The 11,421-nt window shown below is 50.1% G+C and overlaps 1 protein-coding gene across 1 annotated transcript; it reads right to left on the bottom strand.

The window, feature by feature from the left end:
* Positions 1 to 3,362: 3,362 nt before the first annotated feature.
* CX3CL1 (C-X3-C motif chemokine ligand 1) lies at positions 3,363 to 10,354 on the bottom strand. Its single transcript, XM_082290073.1, has 3 exons — positions 10,226 to 10,354; positions 7,547 to 7,670; positions 3,363 to 6,897 (listed from the first exon to the last, which is right to left on the bottom strand). The coding sequence occupies exons 1-3, from the start codon at positions 10,293 to 10,295 to the stop codon at positions 5,796 to 5,798; spliced, it is 1,296 nt and encodes a 431-aa protein (XP_082146199.1). The 5' UTR covers positions 10,296 to 10,354; the 3' UTR covers positions 3,363 to 5,795.
* Between the last annotated feature and the right edge of the window lie 1,067 nt (positions 10,355 to 11,421).

Raw genomic sequence — 11,421 nt, 5'->3', positions numbered from 1 at the left:
ACGGACACTGGGGACCACCAAGTACTGTGAGCCATTGATCTGAGATGCATCCTGTTTGGGAAGTTCTGCCTGCAGTCACGAGACACAGAGGTTTGCAGGAAGGCTGTGTCCAGGAGCCCCTCCCCAAGGTTCTGTCTGCACTAACTCACTGGGCAAGCTCGTCCACAGGCACAGGGACAGAGCAGAAACTCACTGTGGGCAGGCAGAAAACCCTCCCAACTACAGCCAAGAAGAGGCAGGGGTCAATGCACCTGCACCAGAAACTGGAAGTGGCCTTGTCTTGCTAAGGAAGATAAAATAATGGATCTGATGTCAGTTTTCTCAAACATGCTGAAAATGAGACATTTTTCTATTTTTATCCAATGAGGTCAATCAACTACCTCAGGGTTAAGTGAAGGATGGACCTGGGGTGCGAAGGAGACTCTGCACTGGAGAGGCTTCTGTGTCAAGTAACAATGAGGGGAAATGATGCTTGATGAGGGCTTCAGGCTCCTTTTTTCCAACCTAGACCCTTTTAGAGCTCCTAGAGTTTAAGCCAGCAGCAGACAGATGCTTCAGCTCAGCTTTTAAAGCAAAACTGAGATAACAGAAAAAAACAGGACATGGAAGCAATTCCAGTTTAATTTTTAGTAATTTAATTCTGAACAGTTAGTCCTGATAATTTCAAGATGGCACTAGAACAAGTTATGAATTTATCTGCTCCTTAGCGTTTGATTAGGATAAAACCCCAGCAATAAGAAAAATAAATACAGTTAAAGAATGTGATGAGCAAGACACATTAAGGTACCCAGATACTGTAAAGAAAATGTGTTTGTGATGGGGTTATGGTCAGAGTCAGCAAGCTGACATCACACCCCTCCTTGGAGGGTGACTCTCACTTATTCTATCTTTTTCTTTTCTTTTCTTTTCTTTTTTTTTATTAATGATTTGCTTCATGACAGAATTCAAGGGTGAATTCTGAAGGCTCAAGAAATGAGCCTTCCTCCATCACCCGTGACGGCCACCAAAGAGGTCCCAACCACCTCTGTGTTACCCAGGCTTCATCAACAAGAGCAGCCCTTGTAGTGACATCCACAGGGAGACAATCCTCATAAAAGTGGAGAACAAGCAAATACAAAGCCCAGCAGAGCCACAGCCATGCAGCAGAACCGGGGCTGTGCACCCTGAAAGCCAAAGCAGCCGGGGGACATCCTGCCTTTTGCTGAGCCAGCAGTGTGAAAGTGGCGGTGCACCAGCTTTACCAGAGGCTGCCCCAAGCATGAGAGTCCTTGTGCAACATTTCACAGGAAAACAACCGTGCAGAGCAGGGGCAGGCATGCCATTAATCACAGCCCAAATGAGATGGGATGGAGGCAGCAGTGTCTCTGCTTCACCTCACGCGCCACCCTGGGGAGAAGTCAGAATTTGGAGGAGATAATGGCAGAGGGGTCTCCCTGCCAGGTCCAGAGTGCAGGGAGCAGAGGGAGGGGACAAGCCAGGAGCCAAGGGTGATCCCAGCACAGGCAGTGTCCTCACCAGCGAGGTGACAGCCCACAGGGTCTGAGCACAGGGGTCAGAGCCTCCATCAATGGCTCCAGGCACGCCAACGTACAGAACCAAATCCAGAATTCATTTGAGAAGGTTGGGGGAATCTTCTCAGCAGTAGCAGGGCTCCAACACCAGAGGGTCCATCCAGCCAGGGGACAAGATACCTACAACATAGATCCAAGGTCTCTGCAAGAGACTGGATCAGAGCCAGGACATCAGAGCAGCACTCACAACACAGCAGGGATCAGAGGCTCAAGCCTGAGCTTAGATGAGTTCCTGAAGCTTGGGCAGAGGGTTGGGGGGTGCTGTGGGGGTGAGTCCACCCACAGATGAGGCTGGTCAGGATGATTATGGCCAGTTAGTGCCCTCAAGGCCTGACATTTGATGGATTCTGTGGGGACATGAAGGGATGGAGGTGAGCCTGTGTGGAGCCCCAGTGACTACTCCTTCTCACAAGGTCAATCAAAACACCTGCTAATGACATGGTGGAGATGTTGCGGAGCTGGGAATGAAACATGTGGGTTGGTAAGGGCTGAGAAAGGTCACTTCATGACCATGGGTCCCCCATCTCCTGTGGGCTGTAGGAAAACTTCAAGGCAGGACACGTATCTTTTGCACCAGCTGCAGAATGCAACCCTTGTCCTCCCTGAGCACAACAGACCTGGCATTAGTTATCCTCTGGACCAAACTCTACCCCTGAGGCAGCCCACGGAGCTCCAGGAGAAGCAGGGGAAGGTGTGTGGAGAGACCTTGGCACAGGGTCTTTCCCTGCACTGCCAGACACCAACACCAGCAAAGCCAGGGAGCGTGTGTCGCCCCAGCCCAGGGACTGGGCACCCAAAACTCCAGAGGAGCAGTCCCCAAGCAGCCCTGCTGGCGCCAGCTCTGACTGTTGGAAATGACCGGAAATGATTCATCCCGTCAGGCCTGGCTTGTTTGGACCAACTCCTCCTTCCTCGCCTGCCCTCTCCACAACAGAGAGGAGAAATGAAATTAAAGAAACAAGAAAGTGCTTTCATTTCCTTAGAGTTTCTTTATCCCCCCAAATGACCTTTCTGGCCTGGTGACTCAGCTGCAGGAAGTTTTCATTGACTTCCACATCCACCTAGAAAGGCACGGGGCTGAGAGATGGTTGGGACCGAGCACTCCTGAAGTGAATGGAAGATTCTCATCCCTGACCCTCTTGCTCCTGCCAGCTCCCCACTCCAGGCAAATCGCTGGGAACTGACCCTTTCATCGAGTTGCCTTTCCCACCTCTCCTCTCCAGCACCAGTGAATAGCACATAAGGGCAGCCCAAGCCCTGGCTGGGCTGGGAGAGGTCCTATCTCAGCCCTTGCCCTCTTGCCTCCTTACAGAACAGACTTGGAGCATAATGTTTGTTGTCTCTGAGCTGCTGTTTGGTCATAGCTTTGCTTAAATAAAGCAAAACCCCAGCTGTTTGTTTTCTCTATTGCCTTAGTAGGATGGGAACTACAAATCCCTGTGAGAAAATCTATTTCCTGCAAACATTTGCAAGACCAAAACCCTTAAAAGAGATGGAGCAATAGCCTGGCCACATCCAGCTGTGCTGGCTTTGCCATCTCTTGATGATGCTGGGATGCTTTCCACAATGCTCAGTCATAGGTGTTCATCTCTGCATTTCTGCAGGGACCAGGCTTGGTAACCCAGCTCAGGGCTCAATCCCCTGAGGATGAAAGTTTTTAACATAAGGACTTTATTACTTTTACTTCTATAAAAATGTACAGCTCATATCTCATGCACACACTCAATATACAAATGAACTGGAGCTTGTAACAGTCACTGTGCTCTACAGCAAGTGAAATTTTAACCCCCAGAAATGGGTGACACCCACAGGCTCCATCCTCCCTCCCTCCCAGACTTGCAGAGAGAGGAATAAATAGCAGTGTCCCCCGTCCTGGGTTTTACCTGTCCCGTGTGAGGGTGCCAGCACCCTGCCTGCAAACAGCTGAGGGACAGGAGAGGGGAGCAGGGAGAGCATGAGGACAGGGCCAGCCTGGAGAACCAGCTCCCCCTGATGAGTCCCAGTGGGATCACGGCAGCTGGAAGACGGCGGGAGCTGGTGGTGGAGCTGAAAGCAGTGTCCTTTCAAAGACTGGTGGCACTCCAAGTGATCTGACTGGTGCACATCCATCTCCCCAGCACTGCTCCAAGACAAGCACTTCACTGGCAGCTAGACAAGTGTCCACTCCATTTGCTGAAGGGCCTGGAGAGTGATCCAGCTCCCGTGGACATGCACAAGCCATCTAAGACCAGCAACAAAATAGACAAGGCACAGTGTTTTCCAGTGCTGCCAAAAAGGTCTCGACTCCAAGCAGCTCAGACAGGACATCATACACATTCAAAAAGCTATAAAACTTCTTTACAAAAATAACATTTCTAGTGTTTCATATAAAAATAATGCCACAGTACATCACCTCATGAGTTCCAGCTGTGCACAAGTGGGGTGCATGGGGAGGTGGCATTGACAGCCCGATTTGCCCTCTAGGAAAGTCAACCCCAACCAGAGTTCCACAGCTGGGCTGCTGCACAAGGATTTCACTCCAAATTCATCATTGCAATTAATCTGAGTGCATGCCATACTTGCAAAGGCTGAGATGAATCCCTGGCTCCCCTCTCTCAAGTCAACAAAATGCAGAAGTAAGGGATGTGTGATGGCAGAACGCAAACACAGTTGTAGTCTGTCCCCTCCCCCTGCAGGGCTGGATGGATGCCCTGAAGGTGCAATCTGACAGATCTAACAGGCCACATTCCTCAAGCTCTGCTTTACAGCTGGCCCATCTTTTTTGATAATCTTGCTTATTATGTTTTTCCTTTCATTTTCTGCCTGCGTATTTATACTTAGGGATCTGATTCACTGAGGCTGGTTAGGATCTGACCCTTGATATGTATCTACTTACAAAGCATCATATCATGAAGACCTTTGCACCCTCCAGCAGAATTCATCCTAGAGTCAAAGATTAATAAGGGCTTTCAGGATCTGACCACAGATAAAACGTAAGACTTATGTACAGCAATGTCAGGATGTGTAAAAATCAAAATCAATTTGGGGTTAAAAAAAGCCTGGTTCTGTTACAGTGCTTTCATAGCCTGGTGATCAGTGCTATCCAAAATGGAAAAACTAAAATGTGGCTGAAATGTAGGACCGTGTACAGGCATTTTGTGCTTTTTTTTTTTTTTTTTTTTTTTTTTTTTTTTTTTTTGTGTGGATCAGCAAATGTGCTTATTTCTAGAGAGAAAATGGGATCAAAAGGACGTTACGTCTGCTGTGGTAGAGTAATTCCTGCATGGCTAAATCCAGAATTGCCTTTAGCTCCTCCAAGAGCATTTCCTGGGTTTTGTGCTTGCAGAGAACAGCAAAAATGTTCCAGTGATAACACAGAAATAGCAAAATTATTGGGTGACTTCTTCTTTTCTCCCATTTGCGAAGATTAATCAGCATTACCCTGCCCTGGTGTTGGATGCAGCTGGACACAGGGTGCAGCAGCTGGCAGAAGGGATTTATTGCATTGATTTGCTGAGAACCAGCTCTCAGAATTCATCTGCAAGAAGAAATGCCCACAGCTGCTAAAAGGAAGGGCCTGACTTCAAGGAGGAGAGGGACTGTGGGTTGCCAGCTTCTCTGGGGGACCTTCAGTCCCCCCATCAGATGCAGTGTTGGTCACCTCTTTCTGAAAAGCTGGGCTATCCCTCGTGTCTCCAGCAAGAGAAAATGATGAGAGTAAATTTAATCAGCCCAAGGAGAGCCAGCACCCAGCTGGCCACCAGTTTCAGTCTTGGTCTGACAGAGCAGAGACCTGAAGTGCAAAGAAAGAAGCAGCAGAGAGTTTAAGTGCAAACTGTGTGGGTTTGGTGTTAAGATTGCTCAAGGTGGCTGAGCCCAAGTCCAACAGTGTGGGTGGGTGAGTGGCTTCTTGGCTGGGCCATGATGAACCACACAAGAATTCCCAACAGCAACTTGGAAGATCACATCACCTGGCAAAGAGCCACCAACAGCAATAGAACAGCCACAGCCTTTGTACGTAACAGTGCCTGTAGAAAAGAAGTGCCTCCATTATTTCCAAAACACTGTGATTGGTCAACGATGAAGTAGATATATTGTTGGACATCCTGCTCTACAAATAAATCAGTTTTCTCTGTGATTTTTTTTCCCAGGCTTGCTTCCTACTGGTCACCAGTTCAGCATGAACAGCTTTTCTGCAGCAACACACATATAGTTGAGGCCAGAAATGTCCATGCCATGAAGCATTCAGATTACTTCCATTGGATAGACACTGTCTTGATGTCCTGCCTGCTGGTAGAGCAAGCCCTGTACCATTTCTCTTGACGTTTCTTCTGGTTTGACTCCAAATTTCAGATACAGCCATACAAGAACAACACTGCTAGCCATCAGTCCACACACCACTGAAACTGGGATGACAAAGTGCATTTGAGACTTCGACAAGAAGCTGGGCAGAGGCAGATTGTTTGGCCTGACTGTGATCATCTGCACTCTGGCTTGGCCTGAGAATGCCTGGTGAGTGGAAGCTACTGTGTCTGAAGGCTCTTGCTTTCCTACAGGCGATGAATAATCAAATGTTCTAGTACTAAACACATCTGCAGAGGGACCAACAACCCTGTTGGTATGGACAGAAGCAGCTTTGTCTATGGCTGTGGTGGAGCTTAGAGTAGAAACTGAAGTAGTCTGTGGTGCTTTCTCTGGGACTGTTATGGTCTCCATACTGCCCCAGATGGAGGGGAGATCTGATCTAAAACTGCTGGAAGCAGTGTCTGGTGTGTTGGCTCTGGCACTTGTAGGGTCCAGGGATCCATTTGTAGGAAGCACAGGTTGGTCTGATCCTTTAGTAGCAAGCATCAGGTCTGAACTTGAGTTAGGAGAAGCTGTATCGTGAACAGTGGGGTGTGGGGAGGGCTGGCTGGAGTCCATGGCTGCTGCAACAGTTGTTGAAGATGCAGGAGAGTTTGAGGACTCTCTCTGTGCTTCTGGAGTAACCTCAGAGTTTGCAGCCTCTTCCTGTATCTCAGGGATGGATCCTGCAGGGAGCTGGGTGGGGTCCTGCCTGCCCAGTGGAGACTTGCTGGACACCTCTGTCCTGGCAGCAGGAGCATGTATTCTCTCTCTAACTGTTGTTCCAGACCCTTGGAAGAAACTAGTTGGAGCAGTGGCTTGAGATGGAGCCACTTCTGGAAGACCAACATGTTTCTCAACACTACCGGGCTCTTCTGGTGAGGTGGCATCACGTGGAAGTGGGGACACTGTGGCATTTTTCCGGTCCAGTTTCTCTCTGATCTTCTTCACCCACTCTTCATCTGGGTCTGCACAAATCTCCTTGGACTTCAGAGTAGTAAATCTGAAAATAAAAAGGGATCACTCACTGAATAAAGAAAACACCAGTTCAGGTGATCAGAGCTATGGGGAAAGTGTGTAGATAGCAAACACCGAGTGTTGTCTGGATGATTCATCTCAGGAAAGGCAGGTGCCTCTGATATCTGACTGAATGAATAGCAGCAGAACATGACTCATGGGTGAAAGGATTTTCCCCCAAGACTTTTTCCTCTTTCAAAAGCATTGTCCTGCTTGAACACAGTGTTTCCCTTCTGCACTCAGGGCAGAAAGCTTCACAGGCCCCAGCTGCCCTGGGGCACACATAAGTGAAGGCAAAACCCTCTGATTTACTGGGTGATGTGAGACTTTCCCAGGTCAACCCAGCAGCTTCACTTTGGAGCCACTCCCTGGGTTGCAATAAAACAGTGTCAGTGGTGCGTCAACTTCAGCTTAAGTGAAAAAAAACAATTATCCCAAAGAAAAGAAACGGAGCTTGTCTCACTTCCAGACAAGCTCACAAGTCTGAATCTGTCCAGACAAGGTATCTGCTTTCAGAGAAACACACAAGCTCTCTCTCCACCTGGTTCCTCTGCCCTGTTTTGCCAAGTACATCCCTCAGTCCCTTTCCCCAACCATTTAACCCTGATCCCACTTGGAAGTGGGGCAGCACTTACATGATGGCTTCTTTTCTGCAGCTGGGTTCGGTCCTGCGGTAGCTCCTGATCTGCTTCTCTGCTAACCTGGCTTTTGTAAAACTTATGCACTCTATTGAACACTTCAGAGGTGCTTTGGGTTGCCCTGAAATAAAAATTTCAAATTATTAAGCATTGCCTTTTTGTCAGGGCCTCTCAAAACCAGCACTGTTTCTTTTCCCTCTTCTTCAGGGAGAAGTCCAAAATTTGCCACAAAAGTTAAATCCTACAGGGTTTAACTGAGGGGGAAAAAAGCACTGTGAAAATTGTGGGCTTTTGAGACAGTGTTTCAGCTTGTCCTGTGGGATGTGCAAGCCCTTGGACCTGCAGGTCCTCTCCCCTTTGGGTTCCAGGAGGACTGGTCTCAGCACAATGCCCAGAAGATACATTTCTTCATCTGCCAAAGACCTGCTGCAACCCTCACCAGAGGACTCTTGGTGCAGGATGTGCAGACCAGTGGGCAGGGTGCTCTGTCCTCTCCTTATCAGTCTTATCTCTTCCTCCTGTGGGACTTCCCCTCCAAGGAAGCATCCTGCCTCTCTGCTTGCTGGTACATGGTCTCTGAACGCCACCTGGGCTCAGAGAAAGGGTGCAGAGAAAGAACCTTTTGGTGAATGATGCTTCACTCCCACAGGTATCTCAGCAGCCCAGCTACCCAAACACATCTTTTCCACCTCCACTGGAAAATACGGTTTTCAGTTTGCAAAGTGTAAAAATAAACCCCCCCTTGACCCCTTCAAGGGGCAAGGCCGGCCACACCACTGGGGACCATTCATGCCTGCATCCACCTCCAGCCTCCCACAACAGGCACTTGCACAACACATCCTGCCAACTTGTTCCTGACATCCCTGGGGGCAAGATTTACAAAAACAAGCCCTGATTTATCTGGGGCCCCTGTGAAGAAAGGAACTGGCATCTGTTTTCAATCAGGCTGTCTCTCACAAAATGTTGCCTCTGGTTCCCAAGTGAATGTGGTGAATTTTATGCAGTTCTGTTAGGAATGATCCAGGTACAGGTACAAGAATGAGCATCAATACAGGAGAACTCTGAATTATTTCAACCATTTACTGGGGAAACCCGTGGTTGCAAAGAAATCCCAAGCAAACCCTCCTATGGCCCCAGTACAGAAGCCCATTTCCATCTCTAGAAAGTTAAAGCAAAACTCTTTTGTCACACAATAATGTCTTCTGTGGCACTTTAGGGTCAAGAATTCCCTGCTCATGGGCAGCTGCCTTCCCAATTAACTCTCATTAACCAGAGGATATTCTGCTGGTGTCCTCCACTTTCAGAAGCACAGTTCAACAAAACAGGCACAGTGACAAGAGGGCCAGACCATCCCAGTGGGCAGTCCCTGACTGCTCCCAAAGGCCCTGTTCCCAAGAATCCCAAACTGATTTTACAATTATTGGCACCAATGAAAAATGGTTTGTATTTGGCTGAACTCCTGGTAGGTTTCTCCCAGAGTGGAGAAGCTTGGAAAGCACCTTCCAAGGTCAGAGGGATGCCACAGGGAGGATGGAGCATGGGTGGAGGATGGTCCTCCTGGGGCACACAACCCTACTTTTCTGAGTGGCATCTGAGTGTTTGCCAAAGGGATCTGGGAATTTCTCCACCCAGGACCACTGCTCTTAGGAGCCACTGGTACCTGCTTTTCAGGACAGTTCCTCAAAAGACCCAGGGAGCTCCACCAGCCTTTCAGCAGAGCCAGTCCGATTTCCTCATTGTAGGGGAAACGGATGTTTGGCCATGGGTGAGCAGAGTCAGGCAGTGCCAAGCAGGCAGCAGGTTCCCAGGGCAGGGTAAGCTTCCTGGGGTCCCTGCTGCCCACTTTTCTCGGGCCAGCCCTGGAGAACCCACCCAGAGGTGTGAGGAGGGAGAAGCTCCATCCCCAGCTGCCCGTGCTGTCCTGACTCCTGTCTGGTGGCAGCAGGACGCGGAGCTCAGGGGCTCTTTGCCCCTCGCCCTTCCCATCGTGGGAGTAGATCACCCCTTGGTCCTGGACAAAGTCCAGCCTTGCCTGCGGTGCTGAGAGCCTGTGTGACAGCCCAGCACCCCCCTGCTGAAGCGCTGCCTTGGGCAGCGATCACCTGGGCCATGGGCCACTGACACCGAGCCCGGCCCCGGCAGAGCGAGCCCACCACGTCCCGCTGCTCCGACCCTGCTCAGCGCCACCCGCAGCTCGATCTTTGTCCAGAGAACCGGAGAGCGTTTCCCACACGCACACACACTGCAGGTGACAGCCCCCGCCTCACGGCGACGGCAGCGCCGGCACCCTCAGGACAGGGTGCAGTCTCCTCAGACACCCACCCTTGGCCAGGCTGCAGTCTTCCTGCCACGTCCCCAGGGACATGAAAAAAGGGGGGAAAGAAGTACGTTACGCTTTTTTTTTTTCCTAATACAGGTTATCAGGACGTGTCTCCGACACTCTCCCCATCTGCCCTCAGGCGTGACAAAAGCCATCACGGGGCTGCTCGGATGTCCCTGCTGCCAGGATTGCGGCCGTAGGCTTCCCCCGCACTGCTTCCCAAACGCAGCCAGATCCTGCTAGGAGATTTCCTGCATCCCACAGGGGTCCCTATAGCCTGATCCAGTGCCACCTTCCCCCTTCCCCGGCCCCATCAGCATCCCCTCATGAACGTGGCTCATGGAGCTGTGGCTCACCTCCAGCCAGGGTCACCAGGCACAGGGCCCACAGCAGAAGCAGCAGGATCTGGAGACACACAGCCTTCATGTTACCGTGGTCGGCAGAAGGAAAGGCGGGCACGGAGGGATTACCGGCAGTATTTCCCACTCCCGGCTGCTTATTGCATCCTCCGGAGCAACACAGATGCTGCCGCTCATTCCAGGATTATAAAGCTCCGAGACAGAGCGTTAGTTGTTATTCAGGTCCCTCACACGTGTCCAGGGTGACGACAGGAGGCGGAGGGAAGAGAGGGAGAGGGGAGGGAATAGCGACTGCTATGGAGAGGGATGGCTCCTGGAATTCCCCAGATGTACTTACACCAGCTTTTCCTAACACATGCAGAGCAGCCCCAGACTGCTTGGCAAATTATTCAGGGACTTTCAGGGTTCGGCTGCTGCCTCCTCCTATCCCACCAATGTCTCTTGGCCTGTGCCAAGGCATCACTGTCCTTAGGCTTGTAAAGCTCTCCCCACCTCCAACTACAGCTCCCCGCTTCTCAGTAAGCTCATTAATTACCACAAATGCAAAAGCAGTTATTCCTTTCCTTTTTGGCAGCCATCTTAGAACAGCAGTCATTAGGCCAAAAGAGATGGAATTTGCTAATCAGGATTATGAGTTCATCAGCTACACTTTGATGTCAGGCCAGGCTGCCTCTAAGAAGCACCACCAAAGAGAGGGGTGAGCAGGGACCCAGTGACTCTGCAGGTAGCTCCTGTGCCCTGGCCGTGCTGTCTGCAGTGTGTGCTCGCTATGACAACCTGATTTTCCCCATACACAGGGGCTCAGACATCGGGATCTTGCTGATGCTGAGAGCAGGAGCACGACACCCCCAGCTCTGCAAGAACCAGGCTGTCTGGGGACTTTCTGGCACCAGCCCCAAGCCAGGTCAGAAGCGGACATACCAACACTGAAGTCACATCCTAAACCTTTACTTTCTCTTTTATCTCAGGTCCCAGCAAACAAATCAAGACAGAGTCTGAGACTGCCCCCGAAATCTTTTTGGCCAGAGTTTTCTTAGGACTGGTGGGAATCTGGCATCTCTGTTCTGTGGGAAATTCCAACTGTGCCAGTTGGGATTTTAGTTTTCAAAAGAGAAAACCCCCAGGTTTTTATATAATGAATTTGGTGAAAATCCCAGCCTGTGACTTCAGCTTTTGCTTATATTGTATTACAA

The sequence above is a fragment of the Coloeus monedula genome (assembly GCF_965178545.1).
Source record: "Coloeus monedula genome assembly, chromosome: 13".
NCBI classification, from domain to species: Eukaryota; Metazoa; Chordata; class Aves; order Passeriformes; family Corvidae; genus Coloeus; species Coloeus monedula.
This window is presented reverse-complemented; position numbering and strand designations above follow the sequence as displayed.